The sequence below is a fragment of the Manacus vitellinus genome, unplaced genomic scaffold, assembly GCF_001715985.3.
Source record: "Manacus vitellinus isolate BGI_N305 unplaced genomic scaffold, ASM171598v3 scaffold_1_pilon, whole genome shotgun sequence".
NCBI lineage: Eukaryota > Metazoa > Chordata > Aves > Passeriformes > Pipridae > Manacus > Manacus vitellinus.
In genome coordinates, this window is record NW_021939396.1 from 49571314 (window position 1) to 49585478 (window position 14165).

Genomic DNA, 14165 nt, shown 5'->3' on the forward strand with positions numbered 1-14165 from the left:
CCTGCTACAGAGTTTATGCTTCAGACATTGATTTTTCATTAAAAAGCAGAAAATACACCAAAAATGCACACCATATCTCTTTAGATCTTTTGCTGCTAAGACTGCATTTCATACGAACATACAGACAGCCTGAACTAACAGTTTTAGGAAAGGAGAGAAATTCTTCAGTCCTCCCAAACATCCGCCAGAGGGGGTTTTTAAGCACCAAACACCCTGCCAAGTTGTTGAAAATCTCACTCTTTTGGGTTTCCTTTGTTAAGTATCTCTGATGACTATCTTAGCACAAACTGATTACAGCATTTATTCCACTATCCCAAACTTTTCTTGGGTCTTCTTAGAAGTCAAAAAATAGCTGCAAAATTCCACAGTAATCCAAAAATTACAGCTATGGATTGGGTATTTTAGGTGACTAAAAAATAAACTACCTACTACTGTCTGTACTTTCATATGTAATTAAATAAAAATATCCTTTTTCTTTTTAGATTCTTACCCACATCCCCCAGCAATCTTCCATGTAAGTTGTTCTCCCTATGCAAGTTTATGTGCAGAAGAGCAGCAGTCCTTCATCCTTTTAATTATAGTCGCTGATAATACCACGGCACAGATAAAGCAAAATGATTAATTAGGACCATATGGTGATTTTTAAGCAGTATCTTTCTAAAATAGTATGAATAATTTGGGAGAAACATTTCAAATTTTGAAGAAGCAACAACCTTCCCTTGTCTGCTCAGAGGTACCTCATAATCAAAAAGACAATTTGATTCAAAAGGTTTTGTCTCTGCTGACAAAATTGATCTTTTCTGTTGCGTTTTATATCACACCTTTAGGAAAAGAAATCAACATACCTGAAAAATGTATGGTGTTCAACACACACTTTCCATAAGCGCTTTGCAGCACGATGATTTGGCAACTTAAACCCAATAGTGCTTTCAAACTGCTCAAACTAGGTAGGAAAAAAGAATAAGGACGTTTTTGATGCTGTGCATCTATTTTTAGACAGTGTACACAGGTTCATCTTCATTTCCTCTGTCTGTATCATCTCATTGCAAGGGTGAACATATATGCTCATGTATATAACCACATATATTCTACAGATTACTGTCTGGGAAAGAAGCTGAGTGATAATAAGTGGCAACTTTTGAGGATCATTTTTGTGGGAAAACACTGGTAATGAGCAGGAGGTTTTTTATAGTGACAGTAATGTCTTATACCCCACAGTAACAAAGAGATCAGTTAAGACTTGGAAGACTTCTGAGAAAAACATCACTAAGTTTTTTAACCCTGTTGATTTAATTTCACCAGTTTAAACTACAGTGGGAAGCCTGGTAATATCTGGAGGGGAGCAACAGTCCCTAGGGACTGATTTGGCCTCACATAGCCTTAGACTAAGGAGATTTATAGTGAAAGAACTACAGTTAGTAAATCACAGTGGTTATAGCTAATTTATCTGCTGAGGAGGATGAGGCAAAGACAGGTAATTGAAAAGAGTTGTCTGGGGATACTAAGACACCTTTTTAGATTGTGCTGCAAATTTTTATATTTCAGATGCAGAAGCTGTTCCAGCTACAACTACTATAACATGATGATGGCTACATGCAGATATCTGAGTAGGTGAAACAGAGTTGCTGTGATGGTGGAAAGGTAGGCAGAAGGGCACTTGTAAGGAAGCCTGGTTCCCTATGGAAGCTGATAGAGAAACAAGGCAGGAAACAGCAAAATAATAAAGATGACACATGGGATGGTGAATCACATTATCATCAAATGTAATTTGGAAAGAGGCTGCATTGATTATTTTATATATGGAACCATGACCTGGTCACAGGACACTATATACTAAGGCCAGCAGAGCATTAGTGGTGGAGAACTTCAGCGCAGGCGCTGGGAACATCAGTGGCTGTTCATTTGTTTTTTTTAAATCACTCAAGACTGGGAATTTGGTTACTAAAACTGTGTCTGCTGATAGGCAGGAGATGTAGTTTTGTGGATTTTAGTTTAGGACTCTAAAAGAGGCTGAGGTTCAGGGGTGGGGGACCTCAGCAGATTTCCCAGGTCAATGATGAATCATTGGCTCAGGACCCGTCTGCCACGCTGCATTAAGGGATAAATGCCAGCCTTCATCTAGGTGATTTCTGTCCTGGTATACAGCCCCACACTCTAAACGGATATGGGGTTTTCATGTATCACAGATCATTTATTGTACCAGCATTTAAAATGGAAATACTCCTTCACCTGTAATGATCCTGAACTTCTGGGATTTTTCCTAAAAGTAATCATCTTATAGGCCAGGCTGGATGGCGCTTTGAACAACCTGGTCTAGTGGAAGGTGTCCCTGCCCACGGCAGGGTGGTTGGAACTAGATGATCGTTAAGGTCCCTTCCAACCCAAACCATTCCATGATTCTATGATTTCTGGGTGAGCGCATGCTCGGCCCGTGAGCTCGGTATTTGCTACGCATCCGGCTGAGCCACGAGAGGGCACTCGCTGTACGAGGTTTCACATCCCCTTCTCCAGAGCCAGAAGACAGGCTCCGGTGGGCCTGGGAGGGCTAATGTGTTGAGGTTACCAAAAATGCTGAATGACGGATGCTTGACTCTGTTTTACCAGTCACTGGATCTCTGCTCCCACTCTAAGTGTACTAGTCTGATATGTTTATGAAGTTTGGTATGGCCTGTCTACATCTCTTGGTAAGATAAATAGATGCCAATTTAATATACAACATGACAGAGGATAACAAGCTCTCCACGAATAAGAAAGATGTTACTTAAATTCCCAAAGTATTCATAACAGGGATGAGCTTTTTACGTGCAGATGGCCATATTTATTCTTTATGTTAGTTCATGGATGTAAACATAAAAATACCAAAGAAGTTTTTTTTAACCAGTATTTTAAAGAAAGTATGTACCTTATCTTTCCTAAGAAAATCAGCATAAATTAAAAAAATATAAATGGAGAGGAATATTCAAGGCTTGTAAGACATGAAAAATCAACAAATCAATGAGAACTCAGTTCTTTTCAAGAGGTTCATTCACTAAAGAGTATCAGGATGCCCTTACCTCCCCTGGTCGGATTTTTATGTAGAAGTTGTTCCTCTTGTAGGAAATTTTCAGAACCTTTGGCCAGGCAAATCTATTTATTCTGAGTCTGTCTCGATATATTAAAAGTCCACTTGCACAGACTCCTAGCATGATTTCCACTCCTTCGGAATCCTGGAAAAGCAAGCAATGCACTTTGTTGAGTATTCCTATCCTTGCATCCTACAGCACTACAGATTCCTGTATCCTGTGTTTCTATCTGAGCTATGTCTTTTTAATGCATCAGCTGTAGTGACCTGATTTCTGAGTGCTACCCTACTCACTGAATGCATTCATGCAAGTAATAGTAAGGTTGGGCAGGGTGAAACAAACTGAGGGCTGCCAATGTTTCCTTATATTTTAGAAAGACTCCAAAAACGGGAGGGAAATTTTGGATGTTATTAAAAGAATTGTGTCAGCCATATATCAAAATTTTATTAGCATAATAAAAAAGGGTTATTAGCATAAATACCAGATCGAAAGTAAGTAGGACAGCATAAAAATTTACATCTCCTGGTATCACTCATCTCCATGACTAAATCTGGTAAATCCCTAGAAAGGATTTTCTTCTGTAGTTTGCTCATCTTGGCTTTAGTAGGTTTGCTAGCTTCTTTAACACTGTTGTGTGTATGCTCAGTAATTTCACTTTGAAATGCCCAGTGGGCAGAAAGTTGGGCATTTGGACCAGAAAAGATTCTTTTTTAGAAGTTTGGGGCTGTGCCTATGCTATAACCTGCATTTGACAGGGAAGATGTAGGTCAAACACATTAGTACTACAGAAGATTTGTCCACAATCTTATTAGAATATACCCATAAATATGTATTTTTAAAATAAGAAATATACATTTTTCTTTCCTTTAGAACTCTTCAAATAGTCTAAACCAAATCTTCACTGGCTTCTATTACTGTTGTTTTTATTTTGCTAAGCACTAGTAGTGCTGGAGAAAACAAAAATCCATCTTAAAGCACTGACTGCACTAAAGCACTTGAGGAATTATTTTAAAACAACTTAAAGTCACAAAAACCTGACAGCAGAAGCTATGAAGATGTCAGTCTATGATAATCATGAAATGAATTCATAATTTTCATCTGGTTTTCCCAACCAGCCATCTTTTAAGCACATGATGAAAATCTGATTACATTTTAAAATGAACACAAAGGTACACATGGTCAGTCATGATGAAAAGATTATGGCACAGCTTGAAATAATAATAGAAAAAAAAAAAAGGTTTAAAAATCACAACATAGAAATAGTGCCACAAAGTCACTCCAGTGTTAGAGAATACACCAACAGAGGATAAGTGTTCCAACAATGATAGTATCATAACCTAAAACCAGATTTTTCCTAAATAAAGCACTTGTGTGATAATACTGTCAAGTACTGCAGAAGAGACAAAGCTAATTTTTTTCAGTACTTCGGTTTCATTTTCCTAAGCAAAGAGTAACGCCGAAATACAGTGACCAGATTCTAAAAAAGAAAGTCTCATTGCCAGTAATCCCACTGCCTGGTGAATGCCAGAAATGCCTGTGTGCCCATACATGGCACATAGCTGCAGGTGCAAGGGGCTCCTTCTTTTGATATGCTTTCTCAAAAACTTTTTGAGAAATGCCTTCCTCCCTTTTCTCCACCTTCACCACGGATCTACATCTGTTCAAGCCTTCTCTCTTACTTGTCGGTGTCAGAGACTGGTTTTCAATGTGATACTACAGGTAAAATGAAACTCAGTAAAAGAATTTGGTTTTTTTTTTCAGGAGAGATGTGGTTACATGGAACAGAAAACTGTGACATCTGAAGCATGAAATGTTGAGCTGCACATCCCTGCAGCTCCGCATACAAACTGGGGGCTACCTCAGAATGGTGTTAGCCCAGAGGATAAATCTGTCTATTTTAACATATTTTTTATCGCAGCCTTGCACTGGATAACTGAGAACTAGTTTTAACAGCAGCTGGTGAGTCCAGCATCTGTCTAACACCTAATATATTGGCACAGCCTTAATGAATTGACATTTACATGAAGACATTTGCCACAGCGTGACTTCCAGAAGGCATCCACAGAGATGCTTGTCCCCTAGCCTGACACTACCAGATCTCGCTGGCACACCTAATTAAAACTAAACATGACTTCTCATGCAGTCTACCTTTTCCACCTCCAGCTCAGTTTCCAGGATTACTGTTGGATTTCCAGACACAATTTGGTTACCACTGTAGCTTTTTTAAATTAAGAGAATCAGTTCAGAGAGAGATTGGCTTGTCTACCAACTTCTCTTGCTCTGAGTCTTTCCATTTGAAAAAAAAAAAAAAAAGAATAGGAAACCAGGATACTAGGGTTTTTTTCAGAAAAGAATAAATAAAATGGTTATCTTAGAATATCCTATCTTAAACTTCACAGCCTTTCTCCAATATTCTGTAAATAATACTTAATGCTATGTTATGTTATTTTCAGTAACAAAGCCTGAACAGGAAAAATTTAGAACAGAAATCCACTTTGTTGTTGGTTTATGGGTATCTTTTTATTGGAAGAAAGCTAACAAGTGACATTTGCCTATCCATTTCTCTCTGCTCTGAGTGTGCCTCAAGATTTTGTGCCTATCTGCAAGACACAGGGAAGGCAGTAGACTGCTGCCCATTGAGCTGTACTCAGATTTTTCATTTTCATTGAAGGCAATAAACAGAACACAAAAGATTGCCTTGAATTCTCTAACATACATGCACAGCTCCTATGAAATGCCCCAGGGACACAGTTGCAGGCTCTTTCAAGATCCAAGCTGCAAATTTATCTCAGTTCTTGAAAGGATCTGCTGCAGTGCAAAAACAGGCTCACAATAATTTGACCTTTACAGAAAATGCAGTGCTCTCCACAGGGCAGAATTCTTTGGTTCAATACTCATTTGCCAAGGATGCTTGCTAACCTCAAAAATGTTTAAATCCATTAGTCTTTCTTTGAAGAGTGAAAAAAAAATAGTAATTATTTATTTGGGAAAAAAACCCAACCCAAACACAAAAGTCAGACAACCAACACAAGGCTAGTAGCTGGCTCTCTCAAGCCACAATAAGAATGACCACGTTTTATTCATAACTTAACCTGCTGATGATTAGAGAATCTACTTGATCATGGGAGAATGTTTCCAGAAGAATTACTGCCCTTTCTGTCAAGCGCGATGACCACACTTCAGAAGAGAGACAAGATGCTGTCTCCCCATTACCATCAATCTGATTAGGTTTCCAGCCCAGCTAAATAACTGTTTGTAAGTTCTCTGCAGCATTAGAAATTATCTGCTTATCTAGTTAAGATAGCATAGTTGGCCTTATTAAATTGAAAAATGTAGCTGAATGAAATGACAACTGATCACTCTCTGGACAGCTTCTAATATCCTTCCTCATTACTACATCCATTCAATATTTTCCCCAAGGATTTGGTTGTTTAATCAACATGAAAGTTGATGTGCTTTGAATCTACAGGCTAAATTATGTTACAGTTACAAGATATATTTATGCTTATCCCATGAGTCACCTTTCCTCATGCTGACACATGATTTATCCCAAAAAAACTCCCATCTCAAAAATACAAGAAAGAATAAATCAGGGAGTCCATGCAGATTAAAGTACCATGCCACAGGAGAAATGTGACCCATGAAAGAACCGAAGTACCTACCTTGGCATGATGGAGATCTACTCCATACATTGATAGTTTTTTGGCATTCTCCAGGAAATGCATCTCAGCTTCTGCAGGTGTCATTCCCCTGAGGAAATGCAACCAGTTCTAGCATAAATGTTAAGGAAATAAATCCAAAACAAAATCCAGCAGCTGGAAAACATTTTCAGCCTGTCAGAAGTACAGCCATACCCCTTAGGCAGCTGGGTACCTACCAGAGTCAAAGATCTGATGCAGACCCTGTTAACTTTCACATTGCAAAGCTCTTCTCTATCCAAAGACACAGAGAGGAGTCTTATCCGAAAAATATTAAGTATACTGCAGCAGATTTTAATATCTCCTGATGCACCAGGATGGAAGCAGGCTAGAGCTCACATTGCTGCCCTCTGCTTACCTGTGGCTCTTGTGCAGCTCAATCACTTTGTCCTCCAGCTCTTTAGTGTGATTCGGGGCAAAGCGAAATTCGCTGATGTAGTCGCTGCCGTATTCATCCGGGTCGTAGTCACCGAGCTCCGACTGCACAGTGTAAGAGCCCAGCAGGGCCAGTGTGACGAATGAGCAGGGCAGCCGACCCGACACAATGTCATCTCTCAGCTGCAAGCAGAGGTAGTACCTGCAACAGAGCACCAACGTGGCTCAGACAGTGCTCCTTCACCTTTGCCCTCAGAGAAGCACCACTCGAGCACTGTCAAGAGGTCTCAGTTCTGCTAGTAGTTTGCAGACAGTTCCCAAGTCCATAGTTTTTCAAGTATTTACAAGGATAATAATAATTTTGTAAAAAAAAAAAAAGTCCCAAACAACCAAAAGAACTTCAAAACCAAAACACCAAGCTTTTGCCTAATTTATCAGTAGCGATACCTAATTTACCGTTATACAGCAGCATGGAGATCTCTTAATAAAATAGGTTATTACTTTGTTTAGTGACATAAATGGAGAAATACCCATTAAACATACTAGATTTCTATCACAAATCACTAAGATATAAATCTACCTGATAATTCTTTTCTTTAAGAAAAGAATTAAATTATAATTATATAAAAATATAATTATAATTATATTTTTCTTTAAAAAATAATTAAAAACCTCATATACTGCTCATTAATGTGTAGCTGACCTCTAAGTCATTCAAAAAACATAAGCTGTCTCTTTAGCAAACTGTTGTGCTTTCTCAAAAATTCATTTAAACAGTAAATGCTGCTAAAACCACAGAGATAAGCAGTGCAAGGGATCACTAGATAGAGGAAAGTAGAAAATAATGTGGAGAACACTGGTTTCGTGGCAGAGTTACCGGGGGAAATTTGAGAGTGACAAGAGGAAAAAAGCAATCCTTTCCTTTTGAAGTCCTCTGTTCAAATGTGAACTCTTGGCATACTATTTCTGCACAGTACCCACCACAGGGAACCTCTGATCTAGGCCAAAGGCTTTGTGCTGCCTTAAAAGCAACAAGCAAGTCCGTAAAGCATTAAAGGTTAAACATATCCACAGGTTTCAAAATGTTGAAACAGGCTAGAGAACAATTAGCTGATGGCACAAAACTTCTCATGGCTCAAAGCTTTCGTGCCTTACACCAAGGAGGAAATCAGGTGAGGGTTCTTTTGGTTGCAGTTGCAATCTGAATACAAAAACAGAGAGCAGAGGTGTAGATTGCAGAGTTAAGTGACTTGGAGAGCAGGGAGCAGCCATTCATTACCATCGTATTCTCTATTCCGTGCACATCAATTGCTTACTTTGTCAAATGACACGCAAAATTTACATGCATGCTTATTCTTATCCATTCTGGTCTCAGCTGGGGTTTGGGATTCAGTATGGTGCTTAAACCACAGCATCATCTCACTTCTTTTCTTTTCACAGATATGATTTTACTTACAATAATAACTCGTTACTGCTGGCAAAAATGGGCATCAGGCATCTTTGTGAAAATTAAAATCAACTCCCAGGAATATGTGTATTGAAAAAGCTGGGGCTTAGAATTAAATTAAACAAAAGTCTTCATAGCTCCAAAGACAGACACTGTTCATACTGTCGTTTCTGCCAAAGCCTTGCATATTTTCCATAAGCTCATATGAGAAAGAAAGGCAATGGGAACATAAAAGATTCCTTTTCTTGGATAATTACAGTGTAAGTGCTACTAGGAACAGCTTTTAAGCCCCTCCTAGAAAGGTATTTAATGTTTAAAATACCTGGTAATATCTTCAGATAGCTGGGCAGGATCTGGAGGGTAGAATTTCACATTAAATGCAAACTGCCAAGCACCACCTGGAAAAGAACATAGATTGACTGAAAGTACTCTATAAGTGCAAACAAAGATGTTCATGCTGACTTAAAAATATCCCAGCCAAGCAATTAATAAGAACAGGATTTAGTATCTTTTTCCCACACTTCACACTGAAGACACTGTATTAGATCAGATTTTACAGCTCTTTTCTTATTTAGTAAGATTGCCACTGAAGCGAGGACTCTAAGGGAGCAGTAATTTATTACCAATATTAAAAAAACCCTCAGTCTGAAAACCAGGTTTATTGAAAATAACTGCCTGAAAACACAGTCTATATAAGTTTTAAAAAACAATAACCCAAATCAGAGGTACTGAAAACACCACAAGTCAAGAGTACAAACGGGCTCTGGGGCAGGGTTATGTGCCAAGGTCTAGCTGCCCAAACCAGCTCACAACATCCTCTCAGAGTGCTGCCTCAGCACATAGCTCCTTTCTTCAGCAGACATAAATTGTGCAGACAAAGCTGCAAGGACAAACACAGAAAGCATGACCGAAAAAAGTACGTAGCACTAGGGAATTCTTCTTGACTTATTTCAGTAAGTTTAGGTGACCCACGTGATGGATACCGGTTTGTACCACCGCAGTTGGTGAAATTATTTCTGGAGTGTTAGCTTTAAATGTTGTAAAGAAGGAATATCAAGATTTTAAAAAGAGTTGAACACGGTACGTAAATATAGAAGCTATTCTGAAAAAAGGGTCAGGTTACTCTAGTGCATGTCTTGAATGCAAATAAAAAGCAATAACAAAACCCCAAACCACAAGCAACAAGGCGGTTTTACAGTAACAAGACGTTTCACCAAGGCCTCTGTTCCGGGATATACCCCTCATATCTACTTCTACCACATAAATTACAGTCCAGAAACCAGATGCAAAGTAATGTCACTTCTCTATTCTGAAAGGCACTGGTGTCAAAAGGACAAATCTAACTAGAAATAAATATCCCTCTTGAAAAATCCATATTGGCCATGTAACAAGAAAGTGCTCAGGAACACCGTGAAAATCAAGACTTTTCCTTATAAACCTGACACAGGGTAGGGCTTTCCCATGATCTTCCATTCAGGGGCATGTTGTGCCTAGGTACCTCCTAAAGTGTATTGAAGGTTTGAAGGGGTTTGAAGGTGTATCTGGTGCACTCTCTAGCAGGATAGCTTATATGCTGGACAGATCTACTCGCCCAGAAATACTGTATAGTTCTCCAAATTGGGTGTTTGGGAGCTTTTATTTAGAGACAATAGGGAAATTTCATTCTATGCAAACCCCCATTCACTTTGATGATGCACACACCTGAGAAAATAGGCTCATATGTTCAAGACCAGGTTGGATGGGGCATTGAGAAACCTGGTCTATGGCAGGGGTTCAAACTAAGATGATCCTTAAGGTCCCTTCCAACCCAAACCATTCTATGAGTGTGCAAGAAGAGTTTTGATGTTTATCATCAGGACTTCAGCTCCTTGTAAGACTTTTGGAGTCCTTGATTTTAGGAACTTTTCTGTTTTCTTGGGCCATAAAAGCTGGTAAAGGAAGATTTGGCTGGCAGCGAGGATGGGGCATGGTCCCACCTGGGAATGGATCAGACCCAAGGTGGGAGTGCAGCCAGGGGGTGGCACATGGTCCCACAACAGATGGAAGGGGCCCATAAACCTATTCCTTGGCACACATCAAATAAATCAAATCTATGATAAAGCCTATCATATAGCACAGATGGTTAAGATACTACAGTAAGAGGCCTTCACCTCACACAGGGTTTTAAATAAAACCTAACGTTGTGCAAGTTAGTGGGTGCAAATGAAGAGTCACACACATGGCCCTTTCTCACCACTGGGATGAAATCCCTGTGGTCTGCAGTGTGGTACAAGTGGTGTACAACTCAACCAGGGTTTAGCAGGACTATATATATATGTTTGGAAAGCATCATGGGTAACAGCACTACTTTTCACCATTGTCCTGTTCCAAAATTCTGGGGTGAATTGTACAAGCAAATTGCTGTCATCTTCTGCAAATACAACCGTCCACTGCCTCAAGTACAGGACAAGACTCTTCTGCCCTGGTTAATCTCCCGCTGTCACAACCTTTCATTGTCTATTTCATGGTTTGGGAACATATTAAATGCATTTCAAATCTGTGGTGGGGAGCTCAGCTGCTTTTCCTGTACTGAGCAGTAGCATAACCTGATTCATCAAGGTCTAAAGCATCTTCCTCTCCAGATACATCTTCTCGTGAGATTTAGAAAAGGCAAATTTTCATCACTTTGTATTGCAGATCACTTACCTGTAATGAAAATACTACTAGAGGAAAGGTGAGGTTGTTCATAGTAAGTGGGGAAATTTTCCAGTGTAAATTAACCTTTTGAATCTTGGAGAGAGAAAGGATTCACCTGCCAGGCCTGGTCCAACAAATGTGAACTACCAGATACATTTGCTTGTAAAAGCAAAAGTGTTAGAAGAAATAATTTACAACATGTGCAAAGAAAAAAAAACAAACAAAAAACTGAGCTTTCCTGCACATAGAAATCACACACATAAAATATGGTCAAGTTTTAAAAGTGAGGGGAAGGAAAAAAAGGTAGGTCAAATTTTGAACCTAGCAGTCTCAACAAGGCTTTCCTTCGAGAGGTTTCTGAATTTCTAATGTAGCAGACATCTAGTTTTAACAACCAAGATTTTTAAAAGATTCATGTGAATCAGAAAATTGACTGTTTCTCTGTGAGTTGCATGGTCATTTTAGGAGCAAAGATCAAGCTTCTGAAATGCAGACAGGAAAGATATTTTAGGTAGAATGCTATCTTTGCATCAGTGAAATATTTCAGTACAAGGCATGAGTAGTGTTCCTGGATACGATATAAATATCAGTAACACAAGAAATAATTCATATACATGGTCTAGTCCCTAAGGTTACATTGCTTAATGTCAAACCTCGGGTTTTTGCATCTCTGCAAATGTCAAGTTGTTTTCAGCAATGCATGTTCATTTGTTACGAGCCTCAGTAACCACTCTCATTATGGGGTAAAATATCCAAAAGATGCAGGTAATTCTTTTGCCAAAGACTTGGGACTGGATAAAAAGATGATTGTGAAATAAGCTTTTTTGCCACGGGGAGACATGTAAAAGGGGACAAGAATAACAAACTTACTTCGGATCTGCTTCTTGATTTCCTTGGCAGGGTCCAACCAATTCTGCAAAGAAAATGTTTTCTTTTTTCAATTTGAATTAGAAAACACAAGAAACATTATTTTTAAAACAGTGCTATGAGTCGAAGCTAGAACACGCAAAGGTCTGCCACCCCTTTCTCCTTGGAGCAGCAGTAGGCTGGGATAACACTACCTTTCATGATGTGGCCCTGAGTAGAAGCAGGATTTTTATTAACCTTCCCAGACATTGAGGGGCTAAATGGTTTGAAATAAAAGAGTAAAAAAATAGAAACTGGTAAAGTGAATCCACAGAAATCTTTTTCCAGAGTATCTTCTGGAAAAACTAAATTTCTAGAAGCTTGTTACAATTGGTTGCTTGGTTAATTTTTTTTCTCTAATCCTGGAAAGGCTGAAAAGTCTTGCTAGATGATAAGCAAGTGCAGAGGAGGGCACTACCCCATTTGCAAACCAATGTGGGCATGAGGGGCTTTTCCAAGGAAACCAGAGGCAGAACCACAGTACCTTTGCCCCCATCCATACCATGCAAAGCCCAGTGACTATGCAAGATAAAAACCCTTCTGAGGAGATGGGGAATTATCACAGTGATGTGTTAGTACTCTGTGGACGCCAAGGAGCAGATGAAAATTCCTCTGGGTGAGGTACATAACAGCTTGGGGTCTCTTAGTGCCACTGCTGCCTTGACCTCTAACAGAATCAAATTAATATTTAAAATGCATAACAGCCCAGAACAAAAAGTTTGCCTCCCCTAGGAAAGTTTCACTTTCTCCAAAGAAAGATAAACAAATGTATTGGAGAAACAAAAAACCACTAAAGAAATATCAAACAAGCAGAACACAACAATCCCTCCCCAACAAAAACAACCAGTTTGCAGCTGTCCAAACCTGGTCTGTGGTGCAAAACATGAGCCTGAAGAACTCCAGCTATTGCTGAGGACAAAAGCACACTATGTACCACAAAATTAAAGATGCATCAGCATTTCTGTTTACAAAGATGTCATGTGATGTGGGCACATATGTTGTCTGGTTGGAAGTTATGTAGGAGAGGATGGAGGTGAATTGCTAAGTACTTTGACATTAAAAATATATGTTCTTGATCAATAAATGTGGTGGCAGGTAGTTATTCTTTTAACTGCTTAGTTATGTAAAGTAAATGGTGACCTACAAATGTTTAGTGCTTCTAAACCAAGTGTTAATAATAAATCCATTCTTCTCTTTCCAGTACATGAAAGCACACCTATCTGGAAATGAACTTAGACATCTGCCTAGCTTTTATAAAAACTCAAAACTAAGCATATGTTAAAGTGTTATCTTGCACTGACATGGACCAAGTATCTGCTTAGGTGATTTTCTGAATCAGAAACAAAGAAGTCCATAAAGGAAGGGGGAAAGAGAGACAAAAAGACTGACTTTTTTTGTATCATATATAATTGAAACAAATGGAAGTCTAGAAAATACAACTGTTGCTCCCACAAGACACAAGCAGCTGAAAAAGTAGTAAGAGCTCCAGCTCCATCAGGAAGACCTTTCAGGCCACGTAAAGTAAAAACAGCTTCACCTGGTGAGCTCTGCTGGGCTACTGCATATATTGCTAAGAAGTTTTGCACTGTTTCAAAATATTTATCTTAAAATGCCAAAATCACACAGCATATTTTAAATTATCTTTGATACTCTCTCTTTCCCTGTAACAATATATATACATATCACCTGCACACTAGATAATCTTTGACACAGCTTATTTCATACTAAAGTTGAGATGCAGACAAGCAGAATGTGATTCACTCTTGCTACCAACTGCTCCTGAAGACTAATGTCTTTAGTCAAAGCAACAATAATGCTAAGATAAAGAAAGTCAAGACTTGGAGCCTTTATCTTAGCAGTTAGCAGGAGCAGTCAATCATCTCCTGCTTATCTGTGTCCCAACCACAGTATTATTAAGCCATATTTTAGTATCATATATTTAGCAGTGTATCTCTGAATGTCAATCTGACTTTCACCTGTGGCAGTAAAGGAATAAATTAT

General features: G+C 38.9%; 1 protein-coding gene across 26 annotated transcripts in view; it reads right to left on the reverse strand.

The window, feature by feature from the left end:
* Positions 1–14165, reverse strand: part of EPB41L3 (erythrocyte membrane protein band 4.1 like 3) — a 141509-nt gene that overhangs the window by 26479 nt on the left and 100865 nt on the right. For 25 of the 26 annotated variants that reach the window (XM_029959243.1, XM_018081508.2, XM_018081492.2 and 22 more), the window contains exons 5-10: positions 12129–12171; positions 8905–8980; positions 7119–7337; positions 6725–6812; positions 3054–3206; positions 846–943 (exon numbers count right to left, since the gene is read on the reverse strand). In XM_029959243.1, the coding sequence (XP_029815103.1) occupies positions 846–943; positions 3054–3206; positions 6725–6812; positions 7119–7337; positions 8905–8980; positions 12129–12171 (677 nt within the window). Of the gene's footprint in view, positions 1–490; positions 582–845; positions 944–3053; positions 3207–6724; positions 6813–7118; positions 7338–8904; positions 8981–12128; positions 12172–14165 lie in introns of those variants that run through there. The other variant, XM_018081485.2, reaches the window with a different exon arrangement.